This window comes from Amblyomma mixtum, chromosome 7 (assembly GCF_055824585.1).
Source record: "Amblyomma mixtum isolate Tamu chromosome 7, ASM5582458v1, whole genome shotgun sequence".
Taxonomy (NCBI): Eukaryota; Metazoa; Arthropoda; class Arachnida; order Ixodida; family Ixodidae; genus Amblyomma; species Amblyomma mixtum.
This window is the reverse complement of record NC_143018.1, coordinates 37,199,474-37,220,270: the sequence shown is the minus strand read 5'-3', so window position 1 is coordinate 37,220,270 and position 20,797 is coordinate 37,199,474. Positions and strand designations below refer to the sequence as shown.

Here is a 20,797-nt window from a genome sequence, read left to right as displayed (position 1 = left end):
TCTTCGGTAATTTTTTTATCTGAACCTATCACGAAATGAAAAAAAAAACCTAAGCAGCTGCCCCTGAAACTTCGCTTTACTGAGGATCATAATTGTCTAGTGAGTTTCTATCAATTAACTTTCGTTGTTATATTTGTACCTACCGTGCTTTTGCAGTTGCTGTGGAAACGATGAAATCATCGTCATCACGTAAGTTGTTTTGTGACGTCAACGCTTTCCTTCGTAGCCTGCTTTATGGAAGAAACAAACCAGATAGCACTTTAAGGGTTTTATTTGCACTCGCCTCACCCCCCTCATGCAGCTGTACTCCATGCAAAAGAAACTTCATAAAGACCGATGATTAACACTAAAAAATCAATCCTACGATATTAGTTCAAGTAACGTTTCATTCGCTAGGCGGAAACTTGCCCTTTTTTAGGATTTTAACCGAGAAATACGCGCTGGTATGTCTACATTAATATGCACCATGTGTTTCGAGAAGATATTAGGATACGTTGCCTGTCGGTCAAAAACGCAACGTTGTAGTTGGTCGCCTGAATCAGCAGGGATGTTTTGAATTTTTTTTTAGCATACGTGCAAATGTTTTTTTTTAATTTAAGCATATTTTCAAGTGCTGAATGTGCCTGGAAAATTTCAAGTATATATAGTTGTAGCATCTTAAAAGCAAGTCTCTCATGGATCTCTCTGAACAAAAAGTAGTCAGAAGAGTTCGTCGTTTTTGCATCATTGCGTTGCCGCAAAGTATTAGAGCCTTAGTGACTAACCATTACTGCCTCCGAGACTAGCTGCAAAAAGACGTCAGGCACAGTTAGGCCGTCCACAGACTAATAGTTACTACTTGCGAGTATTGAACTGCTTGAAGTTAGCAGTATCTGAGCAAATTTTGGTGTGAGTGTAGGATGCAGTAATTTCAATGAAATGATCTATATGGATAGTGAGCAGACTTTTATATAATTAACGTGCTCCATACATTAACCATTAAATGCGAAGGAATCGCAACTGACCACAGTGTAAATTTCTTCGAATAGACGCTCCTCTCAAATCTGCACCAAGTTCTTCAACAACAATGAAAAAAGGTGCGTCCTTCACGCGAGTAAACGCGGCATGTGAAATGATGCGCGTGTTTTGAGGATGCAACAGCAAAATTCTGTGAACTATGCGAAGTAAGCCTGGCGCGTAAATTGAAAGTGGCGCCAGCAACGTACAGCATTGATGTCGTTGCTGAGCTTAGAACTTTATGTGCAACTCTTTGGGGGGGGGGGGGGGGGGGGGGGGTCTCTTGCACAAATTTATTTGCATTCGCAGCAGGTCCTTCACGGGCTCAAGCAGGATTGGGTATCGTACAGGAACAAAAAAAAAAGGAATAATTTGTGAAAAGTATATATATAACAGAAAGGATCATCATTGTAAATCTGGACAGTATGGTATCGGACCCCATGTTTAATATAAAACTCCCCCTTAGTACAGACATTTACGGAAAATCGCTTCTACTTTCCTAGCAAACATTACGTCAGAAGTACTGTCAACGTGGGCAGATAGTTTGCTCAAAGAAAAGTACCACAGGCACTTGCTTGTAGCTTTTCGCATTATGTTCTTTCGCTTTATTTCCTTCAAACTGCGAAAAATAGTACTTAGGTATGTTAATGTAGTTAGTTGTCTGATTTGACGTCAAGCAGCCATGTCTCCTTGATACGAGCCCGAATGATTCTTTGAGATAAGCCGCCGCGGTGGCCCAGCGGTTATGGTGCTCGGCTGCTGACCCGAAAGACGCGGGTTCGATCCCGGCCGCGGCGGCTAGAATTTCTTTGGAGGAGAAATTCTGGAGGCCCGTGTACTGTGCGATGTCAGTGCACGTTAAAGAACCCCAGGTGGTCGAAATTTCCGGAGCCCTCCACTACGGCGTCTCTCATAGCCTTAGTCGCTTTGGGACGTTAAACCCTATAAACCAAACCAAACCATTCTTTGAGATAACGCGCTCGTTTTCATTTAAGCGACCGCGGTAGGGGGGTAAGTTCATTTGAACCGAAAGTGATTTTCTAGGTCGCGAAAACGTTTGCAAGTTTGCCCAGGTTCTTAAATCGGACACACTACGTATTAATGGCGCATGTCACTGCATCATTCAACGGCCAATGTGTCGACATGACGGCGATACGACTGCCATCACATGTGAAGGTAATAGGTCACGCCAAAATTTTTATATATACTTTTTTTTCAGTAATTACGAATACAACTATGTTGGCGACAGCGACCGAACAACGTAAGAGAGATTTATTTTATGCACTGTTTGCATGCACACCTTCGAAAAGAAAGACAACTACACAGAATATATTACTCCTCCTAGGCTAAATCCTCAATTTTTTTCTCCGAATAACTAATTTGAGTCGAAAATTGAGGGCAACTTTATCGAACGCTGAATTTAGTGAGCTGACGCAGTGATGATGAGGACGATAGCTGCGGTCAGTGCAACACGGCCATGTCTCTGGTTATTGACGAGGGAGCGTGGCGAGGGCCTGCAATGATGAACGACTTTGCGTCAGCCTAACGCGTTGGAGAGCATCGCTGGCTAAGCCTTCATAGGGACTCACTAAACATTCTGTTCATGACATTTATGGTACGCTTACACATTTACACTCGGTGAGCGAGTAAAATCAACCGTCGCTGCTCCCATACACAGCAATTCTGGACAAAAGCATTTTTGAACGGGAAATTGTTTATGAGCGCAATTTTTTCATATACTGTAAGCTTTCACTATAACAATCAATGTATCCGCAGATCTCCCGTCGGCAGGCTTGAATTTTTTCGCTATTAATGTTTTTTGCTATCGTCAAAAGCGTTCCCCTTTGTTTTTCTATGGCAGTCGTAACTGCTCGATGCGAGCTGGAAACACTTCAAAAGAAAGATTTTTACTACATATAGGAAGAATGGACCATTACCTTCAATATTTCTGTAGCTGTACCTTACTGCTTTTCAGTATTCAAAATTTTTTTCAAGAATGTTGGACATCGTTTATCGGCGGATAACCCGGCGTCAGTCGCGATCAGCCCGAGATCGAATCCTGCTCGGCGGGTAAAAAGCCCCAAAAAACTGGTTGCTGTGTGCTTGCCAGTATCATTGCGAGGAGTAAGTTGCGCTGGCCTGTCCAAGTGTGGTAGAAACTCGTAATATGGTATCTACCATGACTGTGCTGAATGTTTAATGCGCGACAAAGCTCGAACCCAGCCCCGTTGAGAGAGAAAATTCGTGCGAAAACAGAGGTGTGTATCTTCAATACTTGATGCGAGCAATCTCAGGCGAGTTTCTTGGGAAATTGCATGTACTGGCGGGGCGCTTTCGGAGACTGCTCTGTCGGTCCCGTAGATAATGTTTTCACTGCCAATAGATTTGTGGGGGGGGGTGGGGGGGATGGGGGGGGGGGGGGTCCGCGCACTTCACCTGCGTTCCAGAGCCGTGCATGGAAGCATGTGTGTCTCTTTGGGGACATGTTTTCAATGTCTTCTTTGTATATTGCCTTGCTATCTTTAAGTAATTACATATCATTCCATTGCCTCTTTTATACTCGACTTGCTCGGTTGGGAAGCAAAACGTGCCTGTTTTATGTCTTGTACTTCGTAGCTCTCTCTTCTCCTTTCCCTTCGTGTCCCGTCTTCCCTTTCTCACAGCGCAGGGTAGCAAACCAGAAACTTTTTGCTAACTTAAAGCTGTTTAGGTGGATGTCAATGAGTAATTACTCCCATATTACAAATATACTCCACCTTGGGGGATTCCCTAAACATGTAACCAACACTGTTCCCACTTCGAGTTATTGATAAATTCCCTCTCGCCCTACCGTAAGCTTGCTGCCCCGGTTAGCTCAACTGGCAGAGCCACTGCTCCGGCGAAGCAGTGGTCCCGGGTTCGAATTCCGGACCAGGAGGAATTTTTCTTTAACTGCGAAGTTTCTGAGAAAGCTGTACAGCTTTCCTTTGCAGCCGTATGGCTGCGCTTGGGTGGATGTCAATGAGTAATTAATTCCTTATTACCCGCCTTTCCTCCTCAACTCTCTCGCCTTCTCTACCATGCTGTAGCATCGCGTTTGCAGAAGCTCGTTTCATCCTCTTTGATTTCTCACGTTCCCGCCACTTCCATTATGTCAACTCTAGCAAAGCACAGTTTTCAGCTCAGAGCAGTAAACTATGTCACGTTTACAAATAACACAATTCAGAGCCTGCGCTCTGGCCACTCGGTTTTAGCAGGTAGTTAGTTATTGAATGTGTCGTGAGGTGAAGCCAACCCTACACAACGTTGCATATTAGCCGCTCATATGGAATTAAGGGAATGTGGAGTCCATAGGATATGGAAAATATATGAATTTCTATATCTTGTCTGTGTAGAGTTCATAAGTACTCCACATAATTTACATGCGATTACTATAAAGTGTACATAACGTCATATGAGGTCCGTTAGTTCCCATACATGCTTCCATATAAGTCCATACCGGCTCTATGCTTCCTACTGACCCCATAAAAGTTCTTATGGAAGCGTATGGAATTATGGAACTCGTCATACGTAAACTTTCAGTAGGAAAGATGGTGATATAATTGAAAATTACACAAAAAATTTTCTGCACAAACGGTTCGTGACTTTCGCTACTTCCCATGAGTCAGATTTAGCTTTACGTACCGGAAGATAAATTATTAAAAAGCCCAATTTCAATAAAAACGTGATTAAAGAGGTTTTTATAATATCTGCTCGTAGAGTGAAAGTCGGGTAAACTGATGCTTTACTAAAAATCACAAAGGGCACAAAAAGCATAGCAGTGTGGGAAGAGTATTTATTACTGTGCCATTATTTGGTGTCACGGCAATGGGAGTTGAGTTTATAGAAATTCGCACAGTCTCTCCTGCGCGCTCTGTAAAAGATAAAATTTGTGTCGGCTACCATGTGTTGCTTACGAATATATTCTTGCGGGTTCCTTAAGTGAGGCCGAAATCATGCCGGGTTTCGTCATTATTTCGCTAGGATTTGGATTCTCGATGTTCTCCTAATCCTTCCTCGGGCGACTGCCTATTACAGGCCTTCAATGTTCCTCCATTCCCATTGTGCTATAAGCTTTCTGTTGCTGTTCATATTTATCATAAAGTAAAGCAGGACATTACATCTTTCAGAAACAAGTACGTGAACAGAAACATACGCTATAGTCTGCGAGTCACTTCTTTCATTTCCAGTCGTGCCCGGACAAACTACGGCACCCAGCATATTGATAACCAAATTTCTGGAGTTTGCAATGTGTATGCTTCCATGATTGACGAAGCTAAAACTTGTAAAACAACTCGTCAATTCAAAAAAGAAAATGAAGATGCTCTTTATGCGTACTACTGACCCATCACATACCAGTGATAGCCTTATTCCTGACATATTTTCTATTGTGCTGCGAATTGTCGCATTACTGGTCTTTTTCGTTTCTCTTTGTAATGCCATGGTCTTTTATTAACTTTTAACTGCTGTGAAAATTGAACTAAAGATTTTGTTGAGTTTTAATGAATCTGATCACCCTTTTGTCTTTGATGTGTGACCCGGGGTGAGGCCTTGTCAGGAAGAATGCCAGCAGCGTCTTCCATTTGTCTCATGTACTGTGCATACAAGTTTCATGTCTGAATAAAATGAATGATTGAATGATATGCTGACAGTGGCCAGAAAATTCGTTTGGACCTCTGCCTGCTTTAATAGAAAGACTGTAACAATTTATGGCATTTTTTAAAGGTAACGACTTAAAATACGCCATTCTTCGTATTTTCAGAAACCATGACTACAAGTAAGTTACGGCACATCGTTTTCGTCGAGTGTGTTATTGTTCGCTCTAGGAATTTAATATCCTTCTTGCAAATTGTACAGTGTTGACCTAGGGTGCCTTTGGAATGGCGCAGCATTGACGCGCTGTCTAATCTTGTATATTATGGGCCAAAACACCCAAGCTTTTACGGCAAGCATTACAATTTTAAATTATAGTGAGAGTGAGATATGGCAAAGTCTGTAGGAGGGGAGCTTAAAAGATTGTCTCCACGGAGCACTTGTAGAGCACTTTCGGACGGGTGGGATGAGAAAGTGCTGTCGAACGTTTTTGCGTTCTTCTCAGCGTTGCTTCGTCAGCGGCGGATCCTGCATTAAGAGGAAGACGTATCATGCACTGGTATCTAGTTCCTGCAATCACTAACGAAATCGCTATGAGTGCGACAAGGTTTTTTTTCTAGGATGCGTTCCATCGTTTGACCGTCGCGTATAGTGTTGCGAATGCAAAAGCTGTTCACTCTTTGAGTAATAGATTTCATATGCACTGGGTCGTTTGGAACATTAAACGCTTTTGTAACGTGAGCTACACTGGCCACAGTCTCGCTGTTTCGCGTGCTCCCTCCGTCGACCATACTGCGCATGCGCGAGGAGTGAGTGACGTCACTGCTCACGCTACGTATATCCCGGCATAGCAGAGCTAAGTCACTGTCAACTTTTTTTTTTACCTTTCAATACCAAATACTCTTCCAGTCGGAGAAAGATGACATATTATAAGGCCTTGTACGAGAGATATCAGCGATGCTTGTAGTAGATTATTTAACAGCGCGAAAAAGACGACGACGTTTGCACACACAACAACACGGCCGCCCGTGTTGTTGTGTGTGTAAATGTCGTCATCTTTTTTGCGCTGTTAAATAATGGATAACAACTAACTCGCCCAGGTTTCTTTTCTTCTTATTGTAGTAGATATTAATAAATGTTTCAGTTACTCCTCGTTTACATGCATACACCATATGGAAGTTCATTTGCTAATTGTTTCAATTCGGCCGAACCAATTAGACCAATTAAGGCTATAGTGCGAACACAGCGAACACGTGCAAGAACGAATTGTGGACCCTGCATGACAAATTTTGCGAGATGCAATTCTTCGGCTCAAGCTTTGCTTGCAGGATTTCGGCGTTCGGCCCAACAAACCATTACAACTTCTTAATTTTTCACATTTTTTTTCTGTAACTTTTTATGCGGCCTTAAGTGGCTGCATTTTCTGATTGGCTACAGCCATTGCACTTTTCCTTTGAAACGTTTAAGGTATTTCTTTTTTCTAGTTATTTTATCTTGCCTCAACTGATTTCTGCAATCTCTTTTTGTTGCGGACGAAGGAAGAAGGGGCTTTTTCAAAACGCTCTCCCATTCTTCACTCCTCCGCAGTGCGACCCCTGTCGCCGAAGGCCATGCTCTGCGTCTTCGGAGCGACGCTGGACCCCGGGATGACCTTTCCCGAGGATGGCCTCTGCGAGTACAGCTTCTTCCAGGCGCTCGAAGAGGAGGGCCCGTTGCTCGAGGGAAAGAGCGGTGGCGCGTCACTCGACGCCTTCACAGCGACGGCCTCCAAGCACTCGAAGACAGAGTACGGGGTCAGCCTCGACTACCGGTGAGCTTTTAGAAGAGCTGGGAATGGGCCAGGCCAGCAGTGGCACAAACTCTGCGGCAAGCTTAAAGGTGCAGTGAAGAGGAATCTGATACTCGTCTTTTTACCGCCGGAACTCGATCTACACGTTCCGAGCATTCTTGGAAACTTCGACTTATTGCCCTATGTGGCCGATTTCTCTAATTAAATCGAATTAACATCCGGCTCCCACCTTTACTTTTTGAATTCTCCCCGTACGGTGGGCGGAGTCGACCAACGCGTGGAGTGCCTTTTAGCCAGCTCCGTGGAGGCTTTGCTTTCACTTTATTTTGTTTTTTAGGTTTCCGTGAATAAATAGTTTCATTCGCAGATAATAGAGCCGCAAAATGAGCCCGCAGAAATAAAAATACGCGCGGACTATTTGCTTCTACGTACTACTACGTATTACTTCGCCGACGGCAGAGCGGCAAGCCGCCACGGGACTGGGTGAAAGGCACTCCACGCTTTGGTCGACTCCGCCCACCCTATCCGGGGAGAATTAAAAAACAAAAGGCGGGAGCAGGTCGTTAATTCGATTTAATTAGGAAAATCGGCCACACAGGGCAATGAATGGATGTTTCTAAGAATGCTCGGAACGTGTAGATCGAGTTTCCGCGGCAAAAAGACGAGTTCAGATTCCTCTTCAGTGCACCTTTAAGGGGGTATGAGTCTCATAAAATTATTTTTTTATTTTTCAACGTATCTTGCTGAAACTTAGCATGCAGGTATATCATTGGATGCATATTTTGAATATGCATTTAGATTTCAATTATCTCACCTGGAAGAAAATATATCGCAAAATAAAATATCCTAATTAAGTCATTTCTTACGGGTTTTTATAGTAATATATCGGTTCAAAAAAGCTTTTTTAAGAATGAGCGCACATTTTCAAAGGCCCACAGCACATCCTAAAGCTAATAAAATGCCTACAAAGTCATTCCGTTCTTCATAAATAAATAACAAAACTGGAAAGAAAAAAAAATGGCTGAGGCTTAACTTGGTTAACCCTGGTGAGATGCGAAGCATATCGTGGTTTGACTTGGTTTCTCTGTGGTTTGACATGTTTCTCTGTGGTTTGGCTTGGTTTCTCTGTGGTTTGACTTGGTTTCTACGTGGTGTGACGTCGCCATACCACATGGTCTGCACGGCGTGCAACCGCAGCGACGGCACAAGTTGGAGCCCCGTCTCTCATCTGTCGTGACGTCATTGTGTCACGTGGTGTGCGTCATTCGCGCTTAGCTAAGGTTAAACCTAGTCAGATGCGAAGCATATTGATGGCTAGGCTTGGTAATACATGGCTTTCCTTGGTTGAATACTTGGTCATTTTAATACAACCACTAGAAGCCTTCGTCGTGGGGGAAGACAACGGCATGGCTACAGCGGAACGCCGACTAACCCCGAGACGCGCGTTGGGTGAGCGCCTGGATTGCCACGGAAGCCGCGTCCGCCTGCCCGGTGGAGCGAGCGTTTCACCTACACAGAGTGTGAACGCGCGTTCGAAATGCGCGGGAATGCCGCTCGAGGACATTCTGGCGTCTGTGCGATGGCATCGTTCTCCCTCTCCCAGCGCGTGACGTCATTGTGTCGCGTGGTGTGACGTCACCATACCACGTGGTCTGCACGGCGTGCAACCGCAGCGACGGCACAAGTTGGAGCCCCGTCTCTCATCTGTCGTGACGTCATTGTGTCACGTGGTGTGACGTCACCATACCACGTGGTCTGCACGGCGTGCAACCGCAGCGACGGCACGAGTTGGAGCCCCGTCTTTCATCTGTCGTGACGTCATTGTGTCACGTGGTGGGCACGGCGTGTAACCGTCACGAAGGGCTTGGGTTACCTATTGTAATATGCTTCGCATAAAACAGTGTGGCAGTAATTAACCCACACTTGGCTTAATTGCTAATCTATCACGTTTACAGGAAAAAGGAAAGGTTTAGGATGACTGGCAGACCTTTGGAAATGTTTAAATATTCTTTTAGAAGCTTTTTTTAACAAATAAATTATCATAAAGGCCCGTATAAGAAATGGCCTAATTGGATTGTCATTTTGCCATACATTTCCTTCAAGATGAGACATTTCAAATATTAATGCATATTTGAAATCAGTATTCTATGATACACTTGCTTGCTAAGTTTCAATAGGTTATGTTGACAAATAAAAAACAGCTTTTTAAGACCCTCATCCCTCCTTAAAAGGAGAGCTATTAGCAATATTACCGAGTCAGCGCGGGAACTTACTCTCCAAGCCCCCAAGATAGGCGTTGTTACCACGCCAGGGACGGACGGCCACTTTGAGACGAAATAATCAAGCCTTTCTAAAACAGTTTCAATTTTAGCAACATCCGCGCGGGCGAGACTGCACCTGTACCGGACGTCTTTTATCATTGGAACCGTGATGCTGTCATAGCAATACGGCGATGACTTGCGGTCCGGAGCCCTGAAACTCTTTTTCTCCAAGATATCCACGTTTTAGGGAAGCCGTGTGCAGTTCATACCGTTTGAGTTTTTGGTGATGTGGAGAGGTTCGCAACTACTGTGATTGTATAGCGTCTTTGGTCCACATTGACGCATTCACTCTAAAAAAAAAAAGTGAGAAACAACACGGAGTCATGTCAAGGTGAGACCCAGTTGATCCGCATTAGCGCAATGACATTGTTATGTCACCTTACAATACTGAGGAACTCCTCGGTCTTAGCTTCAACACTGCAGTGAGTTGACTCCTTTACATGACAGCGCATGTGTTTTGTCATTTTGACTAAGAGGCGAACTGTTAGGGACGCTTTATGAGATACCGGACTATCTATTCAGAGTCTGCTGATTCGAGTAAGAAGGTGAAGTTCAGTCTTTTTCACAGGTCACTAACCGATGCAAAACATGGCGCATTCGTTGCAGTCAGCATATCGCAGCTGTGGAGGCCGTGTCTAAGCCTATTGCCAAGAAGGTTGTGGAAGACCTCTGGGGAAAGAAGATATACCACTGGGGTTACCTCAACAACGAGCATTACGGCCTCAAAGCCAAGAACATGTCCGCACAGTTTGAGATTCTTCGGGTAGGTTTTGCTTTTTCTGTAGTGACTTTGCTTTGGCTGAAGCCTATATAAAAGCATGCGGAGTAGAGCTTTTAAGAGGGAGCTTGCGCTGAGGCCTAGAAAAACCACTGCCTTACAACATAGAGGCAAAAAGCCTCATCCCGTTTACACTAGCCAGAAAGAGATCTGGCGCTTATTTCCAGTTCTCGGTCGAAGAGTGAAAATCCTCAGTTTCAATACCAGGCAGCTTTTATTGCATCACCCAGCGGAAACGTGTGGAAAAATAACTGGACGGATAGGGTGTGTGTCAATACACATAAAGGGTGGTTTTTTAAGGCCTAAGCCTTACTTGCCTCATTGAGCGAAAATCCGCGCGCGCGCGCGCGCGCGCGTGTGTGTGTGCGTGCGTGAGCACTTGATGGTACCGTAGAGGATGGCGTCCTCATGCAACCTGGAAGATGGCGGTTAAATTACTGTTTGGTCGCGCGAGGTCGCTCGGGATAAACTGGATCGCACAAGTCCCACCAGTGGGCAGCACCTGCCATCCCACGGCACTGGCGCACCGCTTAATAGCTTAACCGTTGAACTAATGCGCCACGAGTTGTTTGAGAACCCCCACAGATCTATTCACAATGGTCTGGCTTCGCTGACTTGAACCCTTCATAAGAATAACAGCTGAATCGCATGATTGCGAGATTTACAAACTAGAAACATGCAAAAGTGTATGCGAGGGGCAATTATATCCATTTCCCCTTGCAACACCACCTTACTACGTGATGGTTCTTGTATTACGGGTGATAGAAACGGAAGTAGCGATCTTGAGCAGCCTACATAGTGAAACTTTAAACGAAGATTCTTTACAGTCCGTAATTTCACCGTAAGGGCGTGATTGACTTAGGCAAAGGTGATGGCCATGGGCAAACTGCTGCTTCTGATACCATTTTATTTATCTTGTATTCCGAAATGGCTTAAGGCAGACAGCGAAACAGGTCAGCCATAATATTCAAAATTACTTTTTATTTGCAGCGACTGAAAGAAATAGTGGATGAAGTAGCGAAACCTCCCCGGCCACACTATTTTCTTTACCGGGACTCTTTCTCAACGAGTGAAAGACGGAACCTAAACATGAAGTTCTACAGGTGAGCTTTCCATGAAAGAAAAGTAGATTGCGACCTATCGGACTGACAATACCTATGCCGGATAAAGACGCCTTGCTGCCATAGCACTCACAATAGAAAGGGGTGAATAGGGAATAAGCTGCTTTCTAGTCCCTTTTGTAGAAGGGTGTGAGCTAGATCACTATTCATGCTCTCTTTTTACTCCAATATAGGCGTATTCGTGTTTAGAGAGCAGTGCGCAGCTAAATAGCACCGCAACCTTTTAGTAAGCTTATACTTTACAACTGCTAGCCCTTTCGGTCACATGGCATCCACGTATATGCTCGAAACCTGTTTAATTTCGACATGATTCACTTTTGGGGTGCAGAGTACCACTAATGGCTCGAGCTTAGTTTTTTGAACCCTTTGAAAAAAGCCGCATTTCACAATTTTATGCCAGGCACTGGTATTGAACGTAAAAAAATTGTCTGTGTGAATGGGCCTATTCAATCGCTTTGAATGCAAACGTGAGTGCTTTAGATTTTAAAACGTGCTGAATTTCTTAAATAACGTCTTTTAATGACATAAGTGAGTGACAACTGTGACTGAAACCCTGGAGCCAGCGTTGAGTCACGATGTAACCCAGGAAGGTGATATCCCTGATATACAATTATAGCTTTTAGTGTTGCCTCTGTACATATTGACTCCAGTACACGGATTCAAGTTCCAGCACAGTGGCAGTTCTAGGTGCCGCATAATTCCCAACAGAAAACAATGCCACGTACCCAGAATGAATCTTCCTGATACTGAAAGGCGCACAGTTAGAGCTCCTGTTCCTAACGCAGTAAAGTAGTACACCGCGAATAATTTGCGTGAGGTTTTGCAAAAGTCGCCCTATTGTTCACAGTATTAGAGAGATCGGACTTGGCAATAACAGAGATGCGTGTCATCTGCATTTGACCGGTCATCCCTCAAGAAGAAACACTCGCGCTTGAAATCGTCGTTTCGCCTTAGAGAACAGTTGGAGTATGGTGTACGGTTCCTAGCTGGACTAGTTGGCCAACATGTGTGGTGAAAGTAGCACTGCGCTCATGAATGTAAGGGGAAGCCGAAAAAAAAAAAAAACTCGTCCTAATCGTTTTTTAGCACACTACTGCTTCCGTTGATTCGGCACATCTCCTCCTGGATGTAGAACGGATATCTTTTTCCATGAAACTGTCACAGAGAAAGATTACGAGAGCCTATAGGACTTCACGGCCAGCGTCCGATTTCTACGAACTTGTTGCAACTACACAAATTGCTCCATTACCGACATCCTTTGAGACTTCTTCCTAGTTTTCTTTTGCGGGCATAAATGTTCGATGTCGTGCATGTTATTCACTAACCAAATATATTCTTTTTTTGAACGTGGTATAATATTTATTTGATTGTTGAAGGTCTGCTCCATATTGGCCGCAGCGGGTATGCTTAATAAAGGCGGGAAGAAGATGCTGTCCTGATATGGCGCTTTCAGCGTGAGGAAGGATGGTATAGTCGGAGAGAATAATTTATTTGGTCGCCAGTCCAGGCCCTGGAGAGAGACATCCACCTTTTGCCAAAAGAAGGAAGTAGAAGAGAACTACCCGGGCTCAGAAGACTTACTCATATTATCGATGCAATGTTAAACAGTGTGGGAAAATAGGACAGACGAACGAAAGAACGCAAGGTGTTCTTTGTTTATCGGTCCTACCTTCCCGCGCTATTTATCAATGAAATCAGTAGCAACTTGCTTAAATCGCAACCTTAATTTCATATTACTGAGACGCCGACTACGTAAACGTCAACTTTCGCGAACATTTCGTTAGCGTTGAATAACAACATGGCGCATAATTGGCCCTGCGTGAGCAGCAAGTAAGACCGCACACTGGCGGTGATGAACAGAGCACAGTGTTTAAATAAAAAATTTAACGAAAGTGCCAGCAGTATATCGTCACGTCACTTGCTATCGGCAGGGAGATACTGTGGCTCGACGGGTTTGTGGTGCTCACGCATTTAATCGACGACGACCGAGAGTGGAATGCTGGACGAATCTTGCCGCCCACTTCCTGGGTAGACTTGAACATGTCTGACGACTCCTACGCGTACAGTCTTGTGAGTATCCACATCCTTTGCATTACTCATGTGATCGGTTCATGTTAGCCTATTATCTTTATGAATTTTGGAACATCAGGAAAGCGAGCGGATGCACAGTCGACAGCAAGGCCGCAGATTTTAGCGCCATCAGTTACGGTGCCACTGGAAGCAATATAAAAGGGCAGTGTATGGTAGGTTGACCATTGAGCTTCTGCCACAGCTGATGTGATATCTGGATCGAAGGTCATGAACCCTCCCCCTTCTACACAGTAATGCGGCCGCGGCGGCCGAATTTCGATGGAGGCGAAATTCTAGTGGCCCGTGTGCTGTGCGATGTCAGTGCACGTTAAAGAACCCCAGGTGGTCGAAATTTCCGGAGCCCTCCACTACGGCGTCCCTCATAGCCTGAGTTGCTTTGGGACTAAACCCCAATAACCAATACCCAATCTACATAGTAATGCTCCACGCCGTTATCATAAATTTCCTCAGTTAGATTCAAAATTTCCATTTTTAGGCCCGATTTGCCCGTAGCAGCTCGAAAACTTCATGAGTTTTGAAACAGGAAGGTAATATGGTTCGTCAAGATTCCCTGAAATTCCGTAAAAATTCATCTTTCGTCAAATTTTATCTTTAAAAGAAGTTCTCTGAATAAAGGTTTGGTTTATGGTTGTGGTTTACGAGGTTTCAACGTCCCAAAGCGACTCAGGCTGTGAGGGACGCCGTAGTGAAGGGCTCCGGAAAGTTTGACCCCTTGGAGTTCTTTAACGTGTACTGCCATCGCACAGTACAGGGGCCTCTAGCATTTCGCCTCTACAGAAATGCTGAAATTCCATGAAACAGAACGTCACTGCCTACGAGTATTGCGTTTAACCGCCGCATTCATCAGCAGTGATGCGCAGTTAGGATAGGTTCACCGTAAAATTTTTCAATGTACCGCATTCCTAATTTTCCCACAAACAGATCGGGAAGCCAACTTAGATCAAGAATAAGCAGCCCGCTAGCGCCAGCGTGTCAGCTAGTGTAAATTAATTATGCTGCATATTTTGCCGTTCCTACTTATCCCGGACGAGCAAAGGTTACTTTGACTCTCATACCAAACAATTCTGGATAAGAGCATCTTCGAACGGGAAATAGTTTATAAACGCAGTTTTTTCAAATATTGTAAGAGTTCACTATAATAATCAATATATCCGCAGATCTGCCATCGGCAGTCTTGTATTTTTTGTTCTATGAACGTTTTTGCTATCGTCAAAAGCGTTCCCCGTTGGTTTTTTATGGCAGTCTTAACTGTTCGATGCGAGCGATTGAAACACTACGAAAGAAAGATTTTGCTACGTATCAAAATAATTGGCCATTATCTTCAATATTTCTATATCAGTACATTACAGTTTTCCAATATTCAAAATTTTTGTGGAAGATTGTTAGACATGACCTAACGTAACTTATGGCCCGTTTTCAAGGATAATCATTGATCAATGCCCGTTGTTAGTCCTCTTGAAGTTGGTTTATCGGTTTATTGGGGTTCAAAGTCCCGAAGCAACTCAGGCTATGAGGGACGCCGTAGTGGAGGGCTCCGGAAATTTCGACCACCTGGGGTTCTTTAACGCGCACTGACATCGCACAGTACACGGGCCTCTAGAATTTCGCCTCCATCGAAATTCGGCCGCCGCGGCCGGGATCGAACCCGCGTCTTTCGTTGAAGTGCAGAATGCAGAGGTTTCACACTTGCTCGTGCATAACTGTCCTCGCCTCAGAGAACACAATGCAATTTAGGCTGCCTTCATTGCCTCATTTTCCCAGGTAGAATGGCACAAAATGCAACTTTGGTTTAGATTAACAATTATTTTCTGTTCACCTGTTCAAATAGCCGCTTGTGATTTCTTTTTTCAAGCGAAATAAAAAATTCACAGGGACACCTAACTACATTAGGCGTTGGCAGTGCGTTGATATCATCAGAAGCTGTTGATACATTTGTGCCAAGTTTTGTGTCGTTCTTTGATGGTTGTGTTCGTGGACCCCTACACGTTTGTCAGCACACAACCAGACGTCAATTCGGGTCATTTAGTTGGTGGTTAGACGATTCCCGAATATGTCTAACGGTGGCGACAGAGACGCAGTGAAGATACATCTAAACCGCATAGTTTGTCACTCCCGTTTTGGTAACGTCGCTTCTCTCCAACCAATGGAGAATGATATGACCGACGTGTCATTTGTTTTTCCCGAATGAGGCTTCAAATGCCGCCGCAATAAGAAAAGGACCTGCTGGTCGACACTGCATACGCCCTTGCTTAGGCAGCCGGCGTAGTACGCCAGCACTAACTTGCGCGTGGTTCTCTTGCACAGAGGACTGGTCACGAAGCTCTGGACTACTTGGCGAAACAACCAATGAATGGCACAGCCCTGTTCCTCAGTGTGACGATGGTGGCCAGACGCTACACTCCGGACGAGAAGAACGCTTATCTCAGCGAGATGCTGAAGAGTAACGAGACCCTGTTCGTCAGTGTAGTGGACGTAAGCCGCTGATTTACCTGATACTGGTTCTTGCAGGTCTATGTGGGAAGGGGAGAGAGAGAGAGAGCAGGAAAAACAATCGGAAGGGAGCAGCTTTGCAGATGTGTTACTGCGTTTCTGGGGGAAGGGAAAAGACAGGGGTGAGGGTTAGTGCGTGGTGTTGACGTCGTGAAGCTGCTCGTGGGGTATTAGGCGAAATATTACATATAATGTACATGAATTTATTTGCTACTGGTTCTGACTAAAGCTATTTGCACGGTGGATAGAGAAGCGGAGATGGAAAAGAAAGCAGCGTTACGGATGATTGGCAGCTGAAACGGCATTGTAAGCTAATCGCGTACCTCAGCATACGACGGCGCCAACTTCCGCCCCGTTTCCCCCGAGTACACTCTCTGCGGAGAATCGCGCGCCACCCTGGACCACATCCTCTTCGGCTGCCCTGCCGATCCTTCCCCGCAGGGACAGCCCGCCATCGGTACGTGGGAGGAATGGGAGGCCCTCCTTGCGTCGCAGGACCCGGACACGCAACTTCGCTGTGTGAACCGGGGTGCCAGTGCCATGGCCCTACGTGGCCTGGACACATGCGCGTAATGTGAGGGCTGTGCGGTGGCCCTGAGACCTTGCACGGTCCAAACTCTCTTCCATAATAAAGTTTTCCATCCATCCAGTCAAGGTGCTCTAGAGTCCTATGTTAGTAAATAAGATGTTGTTCTGTAGCATCTTTCTCTCCTTGGCAGGTACTGCAAGTGCCGTCAAAGGAAGTTGAAGCTTAAAATAGACGAAGCACCATGTTTACATTGACAACGTTTTTTTCTTTCCGAAACGGTGTCGTGGCCATCGTAATAGCCTTGAACACATTCAGAACAAGTTCATTGTATGCAACTGTTTCTGCTAAAGCACTTTTGTTTACTTTTTTTTACACCTCGCCGCGCCGCAGTACTGCAAGAACGGCAACTACGAGTTCGGCTTCTCGGAGAAAGATCCGGTGGGGCCCTTCTACTCAAGCACAAAAGAAGAGAGGTTTATTGCCTTCGACGACTTCCGCTCAATTGCAGTTAAGGTGAGGGGCCACTCTGTCATGTTTTATCACTTGGCATTGTTTCTTTCGTTGACTCTTAACTAAAGAGGAGAGCAACGTATCGCTAGTCATGGTTCATATTAACGATAACACTGCACGCTGACATTGTACGCGAAGCCCGTCATGCCGACGAAAGTATATCAAGAAAAAGCACTTTTACTATGCCACGGCACTGCTTCTTTTAAGAACGTTGAGTTAGTAAGGTAAGGGAATGCCGTCCCGGCAGTCAGTAGAAATAGCCAGGTGTGATACCAGTCTGCGATGTGTGTACATTTAGTATATTAATGCATTAACATTAAACCGCAATTAGCGCAAAAAGTGTCCTTGAAGCTTCGGAGGGAGTAAGCAAAATGGAGAGAGGGAAAAGGCGAGAGGGAGAAGGAAGGAGATAGGAGAGAGGGCGAGTTAATGGGAGGTGAAGAGTGGCGGGAGGGAAACCGCAGTCGCCAATCAGACTAGAGGGTTGGGGAGAGCGTGGCACACTGTGACTGGTGGACTGGATCACTGCACTCACCACCGGCAGAGGGAACACTAATCCTAACGGATACACTGCCGCATGAGTCGCATTGACCGTCTGTGCCTTTTTTTAAACTAGAAATCATTGACAAAACATCATACTGGTCAAATGTTTAGGTGAATCCCAGAAGGTGGAATGTATTCGTAATAAGGGAGTAATTACTCAATGGCATCCGCCCGTTGCCAATGGGTAATTATTCCCATATTGCAAATCTACTGCATCTTGGAGGATTCCCCTGAACCTTTTACTAGCCGTTTGATTGACCAAGATATGATTAACCGAGTGCTGGATCATGTCGCCGGAATAAACTGAACATACTACGCAGGTCGAATCTTAGACAGTGTGGTATTAAGTAATAAATAATTTAAACGAATATCTTTGGGGTTAGAATCATATCAAATGATTGCGCATCTTGGAGAGCATTGAGAAAGAACCGCGCGTAAGTGTGGCGCTTTTGGGCCCTGGAGGCATTCTACGGATAGCGACCGCAGGCAACCATCGGTTAAGATTGGTGACTAGAAATGGTTGGTCGTACCACGGAGCTGGCAAGGTCGTAATATGTCGTGAAAGAAAACGCCCGCGTTCCCCAGTGGACCGAATTAGGTCTTTTGTCAGGTGGACCGGGAAGCAGACCTCCTATAATATACGCACACGCTGTGTTCAGGCACCCAGATAGGCCTAGGTGATATATTAGGGGGATGGATATTTTTGGCGGGGATGGGAAGAGGGCGGAATAGGGTGAAGCACACCTCAGGTGGACACCTTAGTGCTTGCTTCTTCAGCTCTCGCAGCGCATCCTCCTGAGAATCTCGTGGCTCGCGAACTGTTATGGTGTCTGGACCCTGCCATACCCGTATATGGTCACGCTGATTGCGCTAGGGTATATGGCTCTTTTATGTGGGGTCCACACTGTGCATATACTGATCCCAATTTTTACGCGAAGAAGCCTTAAATGGACGGTGGTTCAGACACCGCGGGTTCCTCGCCATAGACACGCTGAAATGTCACCTGACACTGATTCCTCGTATACATCCTTATCCTCCTGGTCGTACACGCTAGTGCCCATTTGTCTACCGCATTTTCCTCCTTGTGGCATGCCGAGATTAGTTTGGTTTCTGGTTTATGCGGGTCGAAATTATGCCCATATCGGTTTCTTGGCATGACGGCCCGCGACCGTTGATAAAATTTGGTCCGGAGGTGGCGGTTGAAGAGCTGAAAAAAACTGCGCAGATGTAAGAAAACTGCGCGGTGGATCACGCAGTGATAGAAAAAAAAATTCGCAGTATGTCTACAAGTTAGTTGAAATCGAAACCCGAATTCGTTCCGAATCTCTGTTTCGATGTGTTCCGAGGCGTGAAGCTAAAGCGTGTCAAGTGCGTTGTGATGTGGGCGCACACAGAACAAACGTGTGCAGACACCACAGCGCACTAGACACTCTTTGGCTTCAGGCCTGGGACTGGAAATTCCTCCTTTAGTCCCGGCGCGCATGTGCAGGTTTTTGGAGAGAGTATACGTGCACTTCTACAGTGAATCTTGCGGCAGCGCTTATTTGTTTAGTTCGCTGGAAGAACAAGTACTTTTTCGTATGTTTGCATTTTAAAGAGCGGAGGGTGTAGAGGAGAGCGCGTTCTGTATAAACTCTTCATATCGCACGCAGGCTCCTGGGCAAAAAATGTACAGCGTGAGCGCAAGGCCCTAATTCCGTAGTAAACTAATTTATTGATCTTAATTATTAGACTTTAATTTAAATCGATGCAGTTCAATTTCCACCCACCACTTAAATAATATGTACCACCTGACAAAGCAATTGTGGCAGGTGGTAAATTGGTGTGAAGGAAGTCTCTCTCTCCACTTTTAGGAGAAAAGAGGAGAGTAAAAGTGAAAGAGAGAAAAGATAGAGGGTTGGAGGCGACGGGTGGCCTAGTGGCTTGGGAGGTTATGGCGAGAAGGGACACACTGAACACGAATACGCCTATAGGGGAGTAAAACGAAAGTGAGCTGTCCTCTAGCGCACTCTCGACAGAGGACAGCTTACTCTCTCTCTTTTTACTCTTTTCTGTTGAGAGTGGAGGAATGCACAACTGCAACGTGGGGGGGGGGGGGGGGGCGGTTGAAAGGAGGAGGTTATGACAAGGGCGGAGCAGTGCACAACCCCGCGGGTTGCCTTCAGGTTACCCACTTGTTGCCAGAGGTTACTCACTGGTTGTCAGAGATTACCCACTGGTTGCCAGAGGTCACCCACTGGTTGTTAGAGGGAACCCACTGGTTGTCAGAGGTTACCCACTGGTTGCGAGAGGTTACCCATTGGTTGCCAGATGTTACCAACTGGTTGCTAGAGAGGTTACCCACTGGTTGTCAGAGGTTACCGAAGCTCAAATTGTCAAAACAGTCAGGTTACCAAAGCTACAACAACTTTCGCTAATTCATGGGCCAAGCCGGTAAGACTAGACCTACAACTAATAGGAGTAAAAAAACTAGTACATTTTTTTAAAATGACATTGTATGCTTACAAACTTCTTGTCTGTTCTCTTGTTTTCTGCACACATCAGTTCTGCCAAGGCAAGAAGGACCGAACTTCGCTCAAGTATGGCATAGCCGTGTTCGACGTTGAAATGGACGACCCCGAAAACAAATGTGGGCAGGGTTCCTACACGCGGCTGAAATCCATCAGGAAGCTCGTCGACTATATGAACAATTTCACCTCGCCCAGCGGTTTCTCGAATTGCGCAAAATAAACTTTGTGGCTGTGGTAATTGAGCAGAGGGTCAGAAGTGGTCATTAAATCGTGCGGAAGTGATAGCTTTCTTTTTCTAAAGTCCCGAATTACGTGTTGAACGAAAACCTTCACTTAATGCCTTTGCAGCTTTCCAAAGTACAAAGCGTTTGTATCTAAATGAATGAGGTGAGCCTCAAATTTTCGTTAAGAAAATACAACGTGGCTTGAATTGCCGAAAGCGACAAAAGGGATAGGCGAGAAGTGTGTGGCAATTTGAATTGAAAATTTTCAGTTCCAGCAAGCAAGT

At 45.2% G+C, this 20,797-nt stretch overlaps 1 protein-coding gene across 1 annotated transcript; it reads left to right on the top strand.

Annotated features, from left to right (window-relative positions):
* The first annotated feature begins 7,205 nt into the window (after positions 1–7,205).
* On the top strand, positions 7,206–20,509 carry LOC149335676 (uncharacterized). The gene is made up of 7 exons (XM_089553857.1): positions 7,206–7,417; positions 10,324–10,480; positions 11,486–11,598; positions 13,548–13,686; positions 16,012–16,179; positions 17,117–17,239; positions 20,324–20,509. The coding sequence occupies exons 1-7, from the start codon at positions 7,218–7,220 to the stop codon at positions 20,507–20,509; spliced, it is 1,086 nt and encodes a 361-aa protein (XP_089409983.1). The 5' UTR covers positions 7,206–7,217.
* The last annotated feature ends 288 nt before the right edge of the window (positions 20,510–20,797 follow it).

Bases quoted from the DNA above. Each gene is read 5' to 3' on its own strand.
- LOC149335676 (XM_089553857.1), top strand. From the start codon at position 7,218: ATGCTCTGCGTCTTCGGAGCGACGCTGGACCCCGGGATGACCTTTCCC. The intron at 13,687-16,011 runs GTGAGTATCCAC...TCTCTTGCACAG, and splicing joins ACTCCTACGCGTACAGTCTT to AGGACTGGTCACGAAGCTCT. The intron at 17,240-20,323 runs GTGAGGGGCCAC...TGCACACATCAG, and splicing joins TCCGCTCAATTGCAGTTAAG to TTCTGCCAAGGCAAGAAGGA.